This window comes from Schistocerca nitens, chromosome 10 (genome assembly GCF_023898315.1).
Source record: "Schistocerca nitens isolate TAMUIC-IGC-003100 chromosome 10, iqSchNite1.1, whole genome shotgun sequence".
NCBI lineage: Eukaryota > Metazoa > Arthropoda > Insecta > Orthoptera > Acrididae > Schistocerca > Schistocerca nitens.
The window spans coordinates 108,530,346-108,549,099 of NC_064623.1; the positions used below are offsets into that span (position 1 = coordinate 108,530,346).

An 18,754-nucleotide genomic window follows, 5' to 3' on the forward strand; every position below is an offset into this window, starting at 1 on the left:
TCCTCTACTTTCTGCACATGGAAGTTTTTGCCTGTTTAACTGGTGTTTTAGTTGGGCATCTTTTGGTATAATTTAGCTGTGCATATTGAACGCTCATACTTTTTTGTTGTACTTATCTACTTCCAGAGTTTAGAGTTGTGTATTTAGACTTAGGGTATCAAGTAGTTTTTCTAATTAAACAGTGCTTTCCATTGTTTTTGATAGTTCTGTATTTCATTTGATGTTTGACCATCCCAAATGGTAATTCCTTCAGCAATGTTGTTCTAACGACAGTATGGTTGTAAGTACTGTCATTGGGAACTGTGTTGTGACCACTGATATTAGTATGGTCGAGTCAAGAAAATTTATGTTTCGCTTCCTCTTCAACTGTTAATTTCATGCTCCTATATGAAGGTCATGAAGCTGTTGGTACAGTTCCTTTTCCTGTTATCAAAGGAAGTAATACTGACTTGCCACTAACACCTCTCAGCTTTTAAGATGTTTGCTTCTTAAGATGTTGTCGTTCACCAGTCTTTTAAATGTTGATGTACTACACCAAATTACACAGACATTTTCAAGGTATCACGACAAGCTATGTCACTTCCTCCATTAATTGCTTCAGTGGCTTTTGTGCTTTATGTCAGTGTATACAGGAGCATGAAATTAACAGTTCAAGAGGAAGCGAAACATAAATTTTCTTGACTCGACCATACTAATATCAGTGGTCATAACACAGTTCCCAATGACAGTACTTACAACCATACTGTCGTTAGAACAACATTGCTGAAGGAATTACCATTTGGGATGGTCAAACATCAAATGAAATACAGAACTATCAAAGACAAGGGAAAGCACTGTTTAATTAGAAAAACTACTTGATACCCTAAGTCTAAGTACACAACTCTAAACTCTGGAAGTAGATAAGTACAACAAAAAAGTATGAGCGTTCAATATGTAATCTTCTAGCATCACATAATTTGGTAACAGAGTTTCCATTATGGATTGGTACAATGTAAAAACTACATGTGGCGCTCATTTAAGTCTTGATAATCATTTAGGCACGAAGTTATGAATTTGTATACCTTACAATACATATTTATCCTGTAAGATTTGTTGAAGACTATCAATTACAGTTCTAAATGAGTAATTAGCCCCACAAACAGATCATTAAAATTTCCTGTAGTTCACAATAAGCTGAATTTTATGATTGAAAATATTTGACTACCTTCCTAATCACAATCATAAAACGAATTCTTTTAACGACTTATCACATTTAAAAAATGAATTCACGTCATAAACTTGTGCCATCCATGTTTCAAAAGTAGACAGATAATTACAGATATTTTTATGCCAAGGTAATTTAGATTATTATACACATTAATGGATAAATTAGCAGGATAAGTCTATGTATCAAAGTGATTTCAGCAATCTGTAGATTTTTCTGTTCTATATCATTATATTGAAACCATCAACACTGCTCATAATTAGAAAATCGCTATTTGTAGATTCACTGAGGAAGGATCACAACAAATTACAATTATCATTTTATACAAAAGACATTTATTACAAAAGTATAAAAATACATAACAAAAATACAGAAAATTAACAAAAAATACAAAGATGCAGACCATTTAAGGTAGCAAAATTTGTAAAAATTAATTTACGTGTTTAGACTTCAGCTTTTTACATTAGCAAGCTACTGAAGTATTCTTCAAAGATGTATCCACTTCTAGATCTATGTAACAGAAGCTTCTCAGTCTTCTAACTTGTGGAACACTGCTTTACATGGTGTAGATAACTTGGCACACACTATAGATACAAAAATCAGACAAACTTTCTTTTTTAAGCAAGTGTCTGCTTATGACTAAGTCAGAGATTCTCAATGAAGTATGGTTGTCATGATTTTGGGAGATGTGGTGAACATATTTTTCCACTACTGATTCCTCTATTTTAGAACAATTGAGATAGTTTGTTAATGAAAAACATTATATTTTTGACCTCTAAAAACGTTCCTTCATTTCTTTCAAAGTGTTTCCAGACTTTAAAAGTTGCAGAAATTCTTTTCTGTGTCTAAATACTACATTTTTTTGGAAACAAATACCAATATGTGATATAAATATCACTGCATATGATCCATTGTTCAAAAGTTTTAAATCATCAAGATATGATAGAAAATACAATAACAGAACTAAATCTTGGCAGAAAACCAATACATATATGGACAGTGATTTTTTATGGATTATATGAACCCACACTGATCCATCTGATTCTGAAGGAAAGCAAGTACACTACTTTTGCCTGCCATATTTATTTTTTCGTATCTTATGTAACGGATTGTTTAGCAGGATGAGATCAAAAAGATAATGTGTTCTGGATTTCTGTCAGTTGGTTGTTTCAGATATTATTTTCTTGGACTTCTGCTCACATTCAACAAAACTGTGTAAGATGAATGGGTAACCATCATAACTGAAACCTGATGATGTTAGACGGAAGCTGAACAGCTGCAATATATTACTATATGACAGAACACTTGTTTTTTTGTTAGAGTCATGTCCGAAATGTTGTTGCACACATCGATCAGCCTTCAGATGTAAGACCAATGTAATATGATAATTTTATAAATAACATATTGTTTGTGATATGCAATGTAAAGGACAAGTAAAGTGTCTTTCCAACAGTGGAATGTACAGAATCCTTTCCACTGGAAAATAAGGACCCTTTTCAAGCAGACACAAATTTGTACTGATGGGGATACTCGGACTCAGCAGTTTTGCGTCCCTTGGCTGCAGCAGCCTTCTTGGCGCTGTACACAGCTGATGCACCGCCATATTTGTCGTCTGTAGGCTGGCGAGTGTAGATACGGTACCTGTGAACATCACACAAACATGTGAAATTACTTGCTAGCAACTTATGAAATGAAGTCAAACCTTTTATTTAAAATGCAATGTAATATCTTAACTAATGTAACAAAAAAGTTGCAGGACTGATATTGAGTTTCAGACTTCCATGTAGAATGTATTGGTATTATTTTACCCAGGCTGACTTAGATTGAAGTACTGAGAGAAAACTACCCATTCAGCCACACTTTCCTTGAAACAGTTATTACTTTTCTAAAACTATTTTCTGCCCTACATCTGTCTTTAGACATCAGAATGCTTTTCTTACAGGCTACCTTCCTCTGCAGGTATTGACACTATAATAGGTGGAAAACATACATATTTAAAACGTGCACGCAAACTAAAGAGAAAGAAAAGAGTTTGTGTAGCTAAGAGCCCTGAAAAGTGTACATATGAGTTTTTACAGAAGCAAGCTGCTTTTATAATTGTATCAGAACGCAGAGTTCTACAAGGAAACTATCACTTATTTGTAAGATATCCATAACAGTTGTTCAGCCACTTGTCACATGAGAAGAAAATCTGATCCATAACATTTTCACAGATAACTCATTCTTAAAAATTTAATATGCACCCTATTATTAACGCTCTAAGGTGAATAATTACTGAAAATAAATAATGTTGAACCCTACTGTTACAAGACATTTCCATACAATCGTTAATGATACCAGAGCACAGCGTTTTATGCTGAACAAATATCAGGGAAGGATGTGATCTATATTAAGAGTTTTCTAATGTAAAAGTCAAAGTGCTTCATAATGAATTTGTAACATTATTTGAAAGTAGAGAACAGTCCAGAAAATCTAATAGAAAAGACAGCTAAATGAATTAATTGTTATGTGGAGTAGAATATGTTGTCGATGGAAAAGAGAAACGTATGTGATTACCAGAACTACTGCATTTTAGAACATATGCAACACTGTTTTAAGAATACTTTTGATGAGGTTCATAAATATGCATCTCATGAAAAATTCATAATTCTGGTAGAAAAGCGAAATCTATAACAACAAAGAGACATTAAACGGCTAGTACCGATGAAAATATCACAAACTCTATAAATATACTGTGACTGATTAGTCACAAATTATATTCAAATTTCATAATTGGTTTGCCAGTGTAATAAGAAACAAGGGCCATAAAGGTTGTTTTAAGGAGAACTGAGATATTGAGAATATAGTTCTACAACAGTTTTTGCAACCAGAAGTTGCACTGAATTCTTAAACTACTGCAACTATAAAAAATCTCAAAAATATGCATTATCAAATAAAATTGTGCAGTCTTACTCTGCAAAGTTTTTATAACACTTTAGTTATGTCTTTTGCGTGATATTTGACACATCATAAATGTCACTCACATTAAAACATGCCAGCAGTAAACATCTTTCTAAAAATGTGGTGCGAAAGATGTCTATAACTGTCATCTAGTTCCCTTGAAGACATTTTACATTTGGGATGCTAAATTTCTGACTTGTGTTGTAATACATTAAGGCAGAAACAATTTATACTTCATGGTTTGGTACGTAGAACCACTGTTTGGCTGGGAATACCATTTATACAGTTACCAAATGTAACAGCCATTAAAAACAAAAGATCACAAATTGGTATTCTTTATGAAGTTTTTATTTAATTTTTGATTGTTTGGATCATGAAATTATCTTAGAAAAACCTATATTTGATGAGTTTAATGAGGTTATCACCAAATGATTTGGATAACATTTAACTGATTGAGCCAAAAAGCTGGTTCTTCGTGCAGTTAAAACAAGGAAAGAATGTGTTGGTTCTGGAGAACGGCGAATGTAGTACCACATGGTTAAATTTCTGGACAATGCAAATATGTTATACATATGAACGACTTTTTGATTAATAATATCTATGTAGACTTAGTACTTGTGCAAATGAGAAAACTCTGTAACTACTCTGTCTTGCAGACAGCAGTAGATAAAATCTGTGGGAATGGTATAGTAAGAATTAGGACGTAATTTCCATCAGATGTACCCTCCTTTGTTTTTGTAGGAATAAAAGCAGAATATGGCCTTCAATATGAAAATGGATTACTACCAACATTAAGAAATTTGAAGCTACAAATTGTGGAAAAAGTAAAGTGAACACTGTGTCTCCTTGTTATGTAAAACATCTCCACATTTGTTTTAATGATCATTCTAGACAGTACAGAACCAAAAAAATTAGTTTTCATATATATATGTATTGACAATTCCTGAAAATTTCGGACACTGTTTATGTTCCCTGAAATTTCATTATGATACAACTGTAGCATTGGGTCTATTTTGTGAAAAAGCTGTACATCAACACCAGATAGCTGTGTCTGATCATGTCATAGCTCTCTCTGTTTCAAAAACTAGGGATACTAACTACTTCTTCTGAGTGCAATTACACACCAGCAGCCTTAAGAAGTTTCACTACTAATGAAGTTCATTTCATCATCAGCCTATGTGATGTACTGGTCAACAGCTCCTTCTCCTCCACTAATAAATATTTTAGTCGAACCGGTTGATATAACATCGATAGTAATATAAATGAGTGTAGCATAAAATCTGACTTCTGTGCAGTTACGTAATTAGTGTAAATATGTGCTCTCTTTGAGGATTTGTGGCTTCAGTTGCCTAATAATTACCATTTGCACCTCAGTGTAAGTACATTTATATTTTTGTGTAAAATTTTTTATTATCTCGTAAATGAAAATATCTTTGATTTGTAACATATTCCGCATCTAAGACGGCCATTTCACATTAGTTCTGTGGAAGGAATATTAGCAGCTCCTGATTTACGAATACATATTATATTTACTTGTTTTATGATGCGTTCTACATCCATGAGTCTCTCTACACTATAGGTCTATGAAACAAAAAGTGTGTGTAATCTAATCACACTTAGTAACGTGCTGAATCAGTACAAAGACATTTGGTGAACATGACCGATCTGATATATATGTCATAACTGTGATGTGTCACTGTGTAACAATCAAATGACCTATGACCACTGCATAGAAGCCAATGTAGCGCAACCATTTCTGCTCACTCAGACGTTCATTGACTGAGAATTGTACTAACACTTTCCCATTGACAATAATGATGGAATTTTATAAGACAGTCTGGCTCATAGTTGTAAGTTTTATAGAATCTGGTTACCCTGAAGTGCTGCTGTAAACTCACCTGTCAGCTAGCTGCTGCTGTTGCTGCTGCTGATGTTGTTGCTGCTGCTGCTGTTGCTGCTGTGCCTGGTAGTAGACAGTCTGCTGCTGCTGCTGCTGCTGCTGCAGCTGCTGTTGTGGCTGGTACTTGTCAGCTGTGATGGACTGCAGCTGCTGTGAGTATTTGTCAGCTGTGAGGCCTTGCAGCTGCTGCTGGTACTTGTCAGCTGTGAGGCCTTGCACCTGCTGCTGTGCCTGTTGCTGCTGCACGTGCAGCTGAGCCTGAGGCTGTATGTAGACAGTCTTCAGCTGTTGAGTTTGCAGCTGTGGCTGTGTCTGAGCCTGTGCATCAGTGTACACTGGAGACGCAGGCGCCGAGACCAGGGGCTGCTGCAGGTATGACTGCTGCAAGAATGATAGAAGCCTTAGTCAGTCTTTTCATTTGTCAGCTTACCTCTTTATTTACCTCAATCACATAGTCACAAATGTAAATATGTATTACTGATAGATATTGTAGCAACTGAAATCCGAGAACAAAACAAACCATGACTAATACTTTAGAAAAACGTGGAAGACGAAAGAAAACATGATCATGACATTAGAAGAGATTTTTATGGAAGATTATAGTCATGTGCTGAGTGTATTCCAATTTTTCATCGAGTGTCATGTGTCATCTATCAGGTGTTAGGATAAAGATGTATTTCTATAGTTTATTTGTTACTGTTTTTTTCTGCAAGTATAACTGGGTGAGGGTTTTTTTACCTTCGCTTTATGAAATATTTTACTGAAGGCAGCAAAGTGTACGGATAAATGTGCATCATTTATCTTAGGTGGTTTGAGTTTCAGAGTGGAGGCCAACTAAGCAAGTGATTTTAATAGAGAAGTGGTTACTTCATTCTTCATTTTATTTTGAGCTCATATGTATCTTATAGTCGTTGAAAGTTTCACAAATGATATTGCCTAAATTGCTTAATTATTTTTTATTTCTTATGTTATTCCATAACATGTTTTAGCTACGTCCTCACATTGGCATAGATTTTACTGCACACTGGAACCTTATTTTCTTTCATGTTGGCTCTATAACGCTAAACAGGGACATCAGGTGTGATATATTTTCTTACAGAGAAGAAAGACTATTGTCATACCATGTTTTCCCACTCATGTATTTATTGTTTTAATTTATTTGCATACATTTAGAAGTAAGTATGTCTTCATCTTAAGGCTGTCTAGAATTGTTATCCGTTTGATGTACTACTGCAAGTATGCACTGACTGCTAGCATCAACTAGAGTTTTAACAACTCTGGATGAACTGTGACACCACATAGTAACACTGCTGTGTGTAGTAATCCTAGACCCACTGGCAGAAGTGAATTACTACTTTAACTGTTGCCTGTACGTGTTTTATGCACCCAGTGAAGGCAACAATGAACATTTGTAAAAGGCAAATGAAAACAATGGTACTAAACCTAAGTCACAAAATTACTTCACAGTTGTGTGAGACCTATTGTATAGGGTACTTCTTTTGATAGCAATAGCTTTGCAGTTCTATGTGTGACTTTAAATTTGCCCCAAGTTTCTGTCCTTATTCATGTAGCATATATAATTTTGTGAAATACCGTTTATCTTTTCGAAACACCCTGTATTTCTAATACCAAGTGAGATAACTTTAAAGTTACCCTACTTTGTGGTGTGGTCAGTCGTGAGAGATTACTCCAGATCACAGTCTCGGTCTTCCCATAAAGCAATGCGAACATTCTCTTTCCTGCTTGGTTGTGGAACTTTAGGTTCTGCCAGGAGGTTCCACACCAGTTTGATCGACACAATCCTCTCTAGGCCCCAGAGGCATACGTGACAACGTTCCAATTTATAATGAGTATGTGACAGTGTTCACATCCTGAGGTGCCAAACTTAACTTACTTTCTTGATTTATGTAGAAAATATACTGTCTTTATTTGAAAATTTCTTGACTTGGTTCTATGTTGTCAATACTAATTGAGTCAAGCTGTTCACTTCTAATAATAAAAGAGGCTTAAAAAAAGAACAAAAATTTGACCCATGACCAACTCTATGCCCTATTCTTATTTTAAGGAAAACTTGTCTAAATTTAGTCGGTGTGAAAAATTTCAGCAAGAAGACATTAGTTTAGGCATGTAAATTTAACTAGCAATAAATGCAAGACCTTCGAATCGATTGCAGAATTATTCAAAACAAATTATTTTGGTAATATGTGAGTTAATCTCCTTTGAAAGTAATGAAAAAATAAGGGATTGTCTTATCACCATAATATTGTCAGAGGTACAGCCATAACAAAGAGGAGTAAATCGTAAGATAGCATCACTAATGAAATATTACTGATAGATTTCGGCCACTGTCGGGAGCCCTGTAATATCTCATACTACTCCTACCTCAGTGGCAGGAATAGATCCACTATTATTTTTAATATCATTTGCACGTTAGTGGAATTTATTTAGTAATCATTATAAGTTACGTTCGATTAGTTAGTCAACTGCATAATTTTTATCGTGAGAAATTGTTGTCGCTGGTTTTCATTGGCAAAACAAATGATAAAAACCTGAATGCATGACGTCTTTCTCTGACATTGAGTAAAGCAGACATATCCATAGTAATTAAAAATATTTTTCATTGATGTTGGTGAAACTAATAAAAACTGGTAACCTGCTCAGTGCTTATGTAGCAGGTGTGCTAAACACAGATTTTATTTTTTGTGTGGCTCAGTTAACAAAACATACACGCTCTTCCTGGTTGTAGTATATACTTTACACCTTGTGATTTGTTTTTGTTTCTGCATTTTCGCAGTAGGTGGCAGCATCTGCTTTAAGAAAATTGTTTATCACAGTGTCAGCACATCTTCAAGATATAAAAGTAAATTCTGTTTCCTTTTAGTAATTTTGGACAACAGTGCATTTAGAATATACTGTAACGGCCTAATAGACCCTGCACTATATAATAGGCGAGTATTTATTTCATCACAGCACTACAGTGATACATCTTTTTCGATTTAGCACTTGGTCTAAATACTGCAAAATTCTGGACTTTCATATTCCAGTGGCACTGTTTTCATAATTTTTAGGTGCTTAGTATCGAGTTCTCTGAGTATTGCACAAGTTCCAGTTATTTTCTAATATAAATAATTTTCAGTTTCAACATGACCAAAATTTTTGTGAATCTCACCAATTTTTCGAATTTAGTATTTAAGTCTTATTTTGCTCAAGAACAAAGCATTGAGCGCCAATATAAACTATTCATATATGAAACGTAAGGTCAGGATTTTCTCATCTTTATAAGTGAATGGCTGGACTCCACTAGTACCAACGACATTATATATTTAGATGGTATCAATTAGTCTTGAAATAAAATTTATTCGATATGACAGCACAGGATGGAAGTATGTTACGAAAACATGTTCTATTGTATGACTGATCACTTAACAGCTGTTTTGATTTTAAAGGCAGTCACGCTCAGCCAATGCACACAGTGATGTGGCACAGTTACTCTACTTAGAGCTGCCAGTTGCTGCTGCATATACTGGTCGCAACTTATAGCTGCCAGCTGCTGCTGCATTTTTGCATCTCTACTTACAGCAGCCAGCTGCTTGGGCATGTGCTGGTAACTACTTACTGTGGCCAGCTACTGCTATATGTACTGGCACATTCTTACAGCAGCTAGCTGCTGTTGTTGTACAGGTATATACTTACAGCAACTAGTTGCTGCTGTATATACTAGTAGCAATTTATAGCTGCCAACTGCTGCAACTGCATGTACTAGCAGCTGCTTAAAGCTTCCAGATGCTGCTTCATCTAGTGGTATCTCTTACAGCAGCTAGCTGCTTATGCATATGCCTATAGCTACTTACAGCTGGCAGCTGCTGCTGCATCTTCAAATATCTACTTACAGCAGTGAGCTGCTTTTTCATGTGCTGGTAGATACATACAGCTGCCAGCTGCTATTTCGTCTGTCACTATCTACTTACAGCTGACACATGTACTACTATATACTTAGAGCTGTCAGCTGCTTGGGCTTGTACTGGTAGCTACTTACAGTGGCCAGCTGCTGCTGCATGTACTGGTAGAGCAGCGCCTGCAGGGGGTCAGCAGTGCCAGCACCTCCCAGCAGAGTGGCCGTGGCTGGGCCGTGTCCAGCTGAGGGGACCCTCAGGATGATCACGGGCAGGTTGAGTCCAAGTCCCAGACCCTGGGGCTGCAGCAGCGCCGATAGTGGGTTCACACCTGCTGATACTCCTCCCTGTAAGACAGCAATTGTTACCAGTGAGACAGTCTGACTGCAGTCACAATGAACACAGCACAGAAAAGTTGACAAAATCTGCAAACACAGTAAACATTACTGAGATCAAAACGAAATTTACATCCATTAGACATGTATTGTTCTCTGAATAGCTGTTGATATTTAACATCAAGACAAGAAACATCATATGAATTTCCAACCATATGTTTGCTTATACATGGGTAATCACATATATTTTGTAATCACCTGAAAAGAATAAATTTGTGACCGTCGAACTTGTTGTTTGTCTTTCTTTATATTGTCACCTTTCTTGCGGCACGTTTTTCAGAACGGTGGATGAGTTGGCAGAGCCTTGGTTGCAGACCTCCGCGTTTTCGCGGTTCAGGGAAGTTCGACCCTGAAAATCACCTCTTCCTCTTTCTGGATATGCCTACGACTCAATGGTTTCTTCATGCAAGACAAGAGGAAATAATCATTGGGTGCAAGGTCAGGAGAAAATGGGGACTGATGCAAAAGTATGTAGTCCAAAAAAGCAGCTAATTTGAGTGCATCCTGTGCACCATGGAGCAAAAACCTTCTCTTACAATTTTGATCGGGGCGGTTCGTCCGACAGCTTCCCTTAAACTCGTCAGATTTTGCCAGCACCACCCAAAATGGAGTGTAACCTGTTACCATCACGCCATGACCGTTCCAAAAAACATCTTTCCTAAATTCACCTGTTTCCACTTTCTTCGCTTCTTCATTTCAGGGTCGCAGCCAACACTCGTCCATGGTGGTTAGGTAGCAAAGGAAGTTGTCTGTATTGGCCTGACACGGCTGCAATATTTCCACTGCAGTATCGGCTCGGCAGGATGTTTGAGTGCTTGTGGGCAGTCACGAAAATCAGCGTGCGGTAAACGTTCTCGTGTTCATGATGTCGTGAAACACCTTGAAAACTGGTTGATAACTCATTCTCACTTTTCCATGACCGCCTCAATTGATACGCCAGTCTGCATCCTGTGGCCGTACAGGTATGAGTAGCCCATAGTGGCTCGCCTTCACTTAATGCATCTTAAATATTTTGTGACTAAAGCCCTTTTGGCGGGTTAATTATTTTATATGTGACATGTAAGTACTGCCTCTGTCTTTTATTGTTATTCAGTACTTACAGTCTTTATATAAAAATGTCTTACCCTATAACTCTGTGACTATGTCATAGGCCACTTTAAATGTTTTCAATTCTGATGAAGGTACTCCTAGTAGTGTCGAAACCAGGTTAATCAAGTCTAAAAATATTGACCGAGGGTTCATTTCTTGCAAATGTAACCTACAAACGGTCTCTGAACGTGCAGCCATGTTTAAAACTTTATATTCACTTATCTGATAAAGACACCACATAATTTGGCAATTACAAAGCATAACAAAATATTGAAGTAACCAGAAAACATGATCAGATGTCAATGTAACTTCATACGCGTCCACACCTTTGATGTGGATGCAATTCCCTGACAGGTGGAACAGTCAGAAGAGTTGCATTAGAGATGTTCGTGTTTAGTTCTGTTACCAGGAGTGCTAGTGTGTATAAGGGCGTGAACACCATCAGCTCATCAGTGATCAGTGGTAAGGACACAGAGATTCCACATACTTGTAATAGCGTTGTCAGCACATGGCAGAGTTAGATAGGTGTCTCAGTGCGTACCTGTGTTGGTCTAAGTGGTCGAGGCGTGCGTTATCCTGAGTTATGGAGCTTTCAGATGTGATAGTGGCCCGATTTTGCAGTGCAAGGAAATGTGAGAGCAGGTATACGAGTCGTCGAGGTCCTGGTGACCATGTCTGACCTCCACAAGGGAGTATTTCCGTGTTACGCAGAAGCATATCATAACGCATTTGCATCTGCATCTGCTGTCTAGAACAAGTAATTGATTCCCACACTATTGCCGGCTGGGGTGGCCGAGCGGTTCTAGGCGCTACAGTCTGGAACCGCGCGACCGATACGGTCGCAGGTTCGAATCCTGCCTCGGGCGTGGATGTGTGTGATGTCCTTAGGATAGTTAGGTTTAAGTAGTTCTAAGTTCTAGGGGACTGATGACCTCAGAAGTTAAGTCACATAGTGCTCAGAGCCATTTCAACGTGCACTATTCTCTGTATGATCTAACAAAACTGGTTGGAGACAGCCAGAGTAGGGTGTTACCATCAAATGCACAAGGCATCACTAACATAGCAACAGAAACGGCTGCGTTTCGAGTGTTCCCATGTCTGGGATGTGATGATGATGATGATGATCTTCGGTTTGTGGGGCGCTCAACTGCGCGGTCATCGGCGCCCGTACACTGTCCCAGTCCTAATGCAGTCCAGTCTAGCCACTTTTACGAATGGTGACGATGAAATGATAAGGACAACACGAACACCGAGTCCCTGGGCAGAGAAAACCCCAACCCAGCTGGAAATCGAACCCAGGACCCCGTAATCCAGAGGTAGCAAAGCTAGCCACTAGACCGCAAGCTGCAGACCCATGTCTGGGAAGCTTGCACTGCTGATGCCTGGTGTGTTATTGTGCCAACAATGAATAGCGGTGCAGGACTGCACTACCACTCATGACCATTATCAGCGAATACGATGTCCTCCTGGAGAAATGTCCCATTCTTTCGGCGTTTCGCAGAGGTTTGGTGTTACGCTTGGAGTCACAGTGTGGGAAGCCATCGTCTGTGACGTCAGATCAGACTTTTATTGACCGAGTGAACTCTGGCGGTAAAACGATACGTCAAGGACTTCGTGTGTGCCCATGTTTTACCTTGGATGCGACAGTGTCAGGGCGCTATTTTTGAACAGGTCAGTGCTGGCGTTACACAGCACATGTCTATGAATGGTCTACATGGTGCTGACTTATTCCTGTGGCCAGCAAGGTCTGCAGTCTGTCCTCATTGGAACACATGTGGGACAAGCTCGGACATTAATTCTGTCCCATCGCCAGTATCCAGGATATCAAGGACTAGTTACAACAGTTGTAGGGCAGTTTGCCTGAGGAGAGGAAACAATAGCTTTATAACACCCTTTTCTACTGAATCAGTGTATGCATTGAGGCCAGATAGAGTTCATACTGCTGTGTTCTTCATAAACTTAACTCCATTTTGTAATCACTAAAGTAACATCATAAACGCCTTCCAGCTATGGAGTTACTTTAGGTTCCCTCCTCCCGTTCTGGGTGCTTTATGTTTCTGTCAGACACTGTAATGAAAACACTACAAACAGTTATCTTAGTGACATTACGAGTATCCTGATGGAAAATGTCATAAATTACACAATACAGTGTACTTCCACACCACTTCGTTGAATCTTGAAGCAACATAGATGTGACTAGTTTGCAGTGACGGCTCTTTTGAGCTGAGACTGTATACCTGATAGAATAGCGGTGCTGCGGCACCAACAGCTGGTGTGGCAGCAGCAGCTAGATACGGCGAGGCGACAGCTGCCGCGGGCTGGTGGTACAGCTGCTGGGCCGCTGCCAGGTAGGGGGAGCTGGCCGACAGCGTGGTGGTGGCGGTGGCAGGCTGACTGTAAGTGGCGTGGGTGGTGGGGGCGGCGGCCTGGGAGCGGCTGTAGTACACCTGCTGCACCGGACTGTCCCCAGCTGCCTGCTGACCGCTGCTATACTGCTGCGCCGCCACAGCTGTTTGCAACCACACAGCTAGCTTCAGCACAGGCACAGGTGTGCAGGAATATAAGGATAGTGACACTGCACAGGAATATCCAGAATCCTGATGGAAGTAGGAGCTTAAGATTCCTTAACCATTTAACGATTATTTGCATTCCTTCTATATTGTGTGAGGTGACAGTAGCCTGTTTCCCCTATTCAGCCATAAGTTTACGTAATTATCAAGTGTCTCGTCAGAATTCTTTCTATTGTGTCCTTAAGTTTCCTAAGCTCGAAATTATTGTTAAGAAACACATCCTTAATTTTCTTCTCCATTCTTTTGTACATTATTCTGGTACATGACATGGATGCCTGATATCTAGATCTATAATTTTTCTGCACATGACGCCTTCATGCTTGTAAAGTTGACATTCATATGAAAGTCCAAAGATATGTCAACTCTCTCACACATCCTACTTATTAATAGTTTGTCACTTCCTATAATGATTTTAGATATTCGGTCAGAATTTTATCACTAGCTGTACCTGTCCATGTTGTTGTGGCTCAGTCTGCTTAAATGAAAATGAAAGGAAAGAGAAAGCACACGTTTCTAATATGTATGAAAATTTGATATACATCCTAATCTTCTTCTCTCCACTCTCTCTCTGTCCTTCTTCCCCTGCCCCCTTTCTTTTTCCATCTCCACCTACTTCCCCCTCTCTCTGTCCACCAGCTCCTCGCCCTCACTCTGTCCATCTTCTCCTCTCCCCTCTCTGTCTTGTGCTACCCCTCTCTTTCCCTCTCTCTCAGCCCATCAAATCCTCCGCTCTCATCTCTTCCTGCCCCCCCCCCCTCTCTGGCTAACTACTCCTCCACCCTTTCTACATCTATTTCCTGCCACCCCTCGCTCATCTCCTCGTCCCCCCCTCTGTCTGACCTTGAGCCTTGTTTATTGTTATTGCACATTTAGATTGTCTAGTAGTATTCTAACCACAAAGCAATAATCTAAAAATGTAACTTGCTATCAGGAAGAGATTTTGGGCAACAATGTCTGCCCTATTTATATATTGCATATATAATAGGTATTAAAATATGCATATATCAAAATTTAGGTAGCTAAAACCACGCCAGGATTAGAATTTAACGTTGTTTCAAAGCAATCGGTGAAGAACATTCAGATATACATTATTTTGAACAAACCAACATTTACGTTTTTGTTAATGTATTTTGTGTTGATTACAAGCCATCTAAATCTCTGTCACACTCTGACTTTAATACTGGATCCCTATGGTATGCAAATAGATATATGTACTTCTAATTTCTATCATACCCGTCTCACAAGATGCTCAACGTATAGTTTCTATCTATACCTTGTGTCCACAGTATTTGATGTTTTGAATTTCGTTCTGTCTAATGTTTGTTGTTGCCCGTTTTAGACATGGTCATTCCACTACTGTGGTATTTATTATCACAGGATGTACAGCATCAGAGAACATTGAATGTAAGTCATCATTAATCAAAACCTCAGTTACACACTTGTATTTACATTGACCTTCCCTGAAGATACGTTTACACTTACAATGAATCAGCCAGACAACGTGATCAACCGGCCACAGAAAATGTGTGGGACAGAGAGGACACCTGCCACCCAGAGACACTCGCAAGAGCCAGGGAAACAGCCGTATTGCGCTCCAACCACCTAGAGACCTGTTTGGAGGCTTGTGCCACAGACACAATGCTCGCCCCGCCCCCCCCCCCCCTCTCCTCCCTCACGGAATGGATCAAAAGTGGGCATTGAGATTGGCGACCACACATCTGGGCTACAGTACGGACAAATGTGGATATAAGCGAAGGTCATTAAAAGTGAAGATCTGCATATACATCTCTGTAGCCATGGCCATGTGGGAAGTGTGGATTAAAATTCTTGCTTTTCTGGTTACTTTCACGGCGTTTACAATCCACTGTGTCTGGATTTGGCTGGCTGTAGGCACGCTTGCTAGTATTTGGCCTTTGGTGCAGAAAATTTAATGTGGTACGAAAACAAACATAAAAATGGTAAACCATCAATTACTTTGTGGTAGAAGGACGGCGATGTACATTTATCTGCTGAATGACATAATGGGAACGTTTCTGATAAGCGTCTCTTAACAGCTGTGATACAGTTCGAGAATGACACTGCGACCCACACCTTCAGCTGCTGATTACAGCCACTTCATTCACCGCGAGTTTCATTCTGTATGAACCCACCAGGTACGGAAGACGAAGTTCATATCTATGGTCCGTAGTGCATCACTTCCAGACGCTGGTTACAGTCGATGAGTAAGTTTATGTATACTCAACACTAATACGCTTACAGTACTACACACATTCACATACTATTGCAACAACTGTCACACGCCTACACTGTTCTCATAATCAACATATGTTCGGCAGTACAGGTGGATGACGGCTGGAGTAATACTGTGTGGATGTGTACTCTACGAGTAAGTTAGTGTTAAGTATACCGAAGCTTACTGCTGAACTGTAGCCGGCCTTTACAGACACGCAGACATCAATTTCAGTTGCGTACAGGCTGAAGTTGAAGCGTTCAGGAGAATCAATGTGGAAAGGAGTGGCGTGCTGCAGTACTGAATAACGATGAAAGGCATTTGAAATTCTGAAAGGCCTTAGAGACTGCAGTAATGAATGTCACAATGAACTGTTCAGCAGTAGAAGAATGGACATCTCTAAAATAGGCGATCACACAAGTTGAACATAGGTACAAGGAAGATATCTGAGAAGGCACCATGGGTAACAGACAAAATACTTCAATAAATCGACGAAAGAAGGAAGTAAAAAAGTTTAGGGGAAGACAGGAATACGGGAGTATAGGTCTCTTACGTATATCAAACAAATAATTGAAAACTTAGGGGTTGGCACAAGGTGAGTGTTCAAAAAAGATGAATATGATAATGTTGATTGGAACCGGTAGTGAATAAAGTTATTAAATGCAACACTCGAAATCTCCGACCAGGAAGGCTGTGGGAACATCTGGATACTGCAGATAGATAATTCAGATGGTGTATAAAAATGATGTGTTTCAAGGTATTGAACTGGTAGTTGGGTTATACGATTGGGTGCTTGAATACGATATGTCATACACAGATTGTCTTGGAGCCTCCATTTGGAATGATACAGGTAGGGTAGGCCGTAGTTAATGGGATCAGTACGTCTCAAGAATTTTCTCACGGCCTCGAAGACGGAAGTTGTTAAAAGATCCCTAGAGAATTAAATGGCTGTATGAAGGTAAAAGAAAGATGTGATGTGCTGCGACAGGTGCGACGGCAGCTGTAGGTTGTAAATAATGGAGGATGTGGGGAATGTGGCATAGGTGACATTGATCTAGGTGTTTTGATTTGGTGCGAAAAACATTTGAGCCGATGCAGGATACTGGTGGGAGAAGGTGGAAAGAAAGGCTAAGTCAATGACATACAAGGAACTGGAGAGAAGCTGAGATCCTTGCTATACTTGCATAAGTGAGTGTGGGGTGGATGAATGATAATGATCGTTCGTTAGTCCAAAACCGAGCGAGGTGGCGCAGTGGTAGCACACTGGACTCGCATTCGGGAGGACGACGGTTCAATCCCGCGTCCGGCCATCCTGATTTAGGTTTTCCGTGATTTCCCTAAATCGCTCCACGCAAATGGTTCCTTTGAAAGGGGACGGCCGACTTCCTTCCTTATTCCGATGAGACCGATGACCTCGCTGTCTGGTCTCTTCCCCCAAACAACCCCAACAACAAGTTCGTTAGTCCCAAGGCTTGTGTTCACCAAACTTTGTATCAATGTCCCAGACATCGTTTCATTGGGTAATGACAGGTGACGCCACATGATTTGACCCCCATTGTATGGAGAGATTAAGCTGCAAGGCTCCTTTAATGTTGTTTAAGAGAAATATTTAAGAGGAAGGGTACACTTATTGTCTTTGGGCATCACTGTCTTCCTTCATAAACACCACATTATACGCTACATGCATTTGTCAAGCCACCAGCACAGTACAGTTGTGTACCTGACATAAATGTTCTCCAGCATATCTTGGGAAGGCGAACGTTGTGGCCGAGCGGTTCTAGGCACTTCAGTCCGGAACCGCGCTGCTGCTACGGTCGCAGGATCGAATCCTGCCTCGGGCATGGATGTGTGTGCTGTCCTTAGGTTAGGTTTAAGTATTTCTAAGTCTAAGGGACTGGTGACCTCATGTTAAGTCCCATAGTGCTCAGAGCCATTTGAACCATTTTATCTTGGGAAGACTTAATTCTCGGGCCCCATCGGTGGAAAGATCAACATGGTGATGGTCCTCGCCCCGAATGCCCGTGCCGCTTTAACTTATTAAGCGGGAGATGTGTCGACGTATTGTTCTTAATCAGTGCCTCACCTGCCGTGGACGTAGACGACCCCTTGGCGGTGCCTTGCGCCTGCAGCTGTTGGTAGTACTGCCTCAGCAACTGCTCCTGGTCGGGTTGGCTGCTCTCTCCTGCAAAAGAAGGACAAATCTGGTACCAGGTCTCTGGAACGTCACTAATATTGGATAATTAGTTACATAACAAGAACGTAAGACCACGAACGACGAGCTCAGATAAAAATGGTATAGGGCAGGGATGTAATATTTCTTAAACCGTATACCACTTGCACATTGAAGAGGTAAGGACGGAAATAACAGGAAGTTCAGGAGTGGGATTAAAATTCAGCGTCGAAGCATACCAGTGATAAGATTCGCTGATGACATTGCTATTCACAATGAAAGCGAGGAAGAATTACAGCACCTGTTAAAAGGAGAACCGAAAACTTGACACATGACAAGGAAAGCGTGTAATCAGAATAACTG

At 39.7% G+C, this 18,754-nt stretch overlaps 1 protein-coding gene across 2 annotated transcripts in view; it reads right to left on the reverse strand.

Moving 5' to 3' along the window:
- Nucleotides 1–1,614: 1,614 nt before the first annotated feature.
- LOC126210260 (ras-interacting protein RIP3-like) overlaps nt 1,615–18,754 on the reverse strand; it is a 64,183-nt gene continuing 47,043 nt past the window's right edge. For both annotated transcript variants that reach the window (XM_049939450.1, XM_049939449.1), the window contains exons 4-8: nt 18,305–18,403; nt 13,659–13,930; nt 10,081–10,284; nt 6,043–6,425; nt 1,615–2,845 (exon numbers count right to left, since the gene is read on the reverse strand). In XM_049939450.1, the coding sequence (XP_049795407.1) occupies nt 2,701–2,845; nt 6,043–6,425; nt 10,081–10,284; nt 13,659–13,930; nt 18,305–18,403 (1,103 nt within the window). In that variant the 3' untranslated portion in view covers nt 1,615–2,700. The remainder of the gene's footprint in view (nt 2,846–6,042; nt 6,426–10,080; nt 10,285–13,658; nt 13,931–18,304; nt 18,404–18,754) is intronic.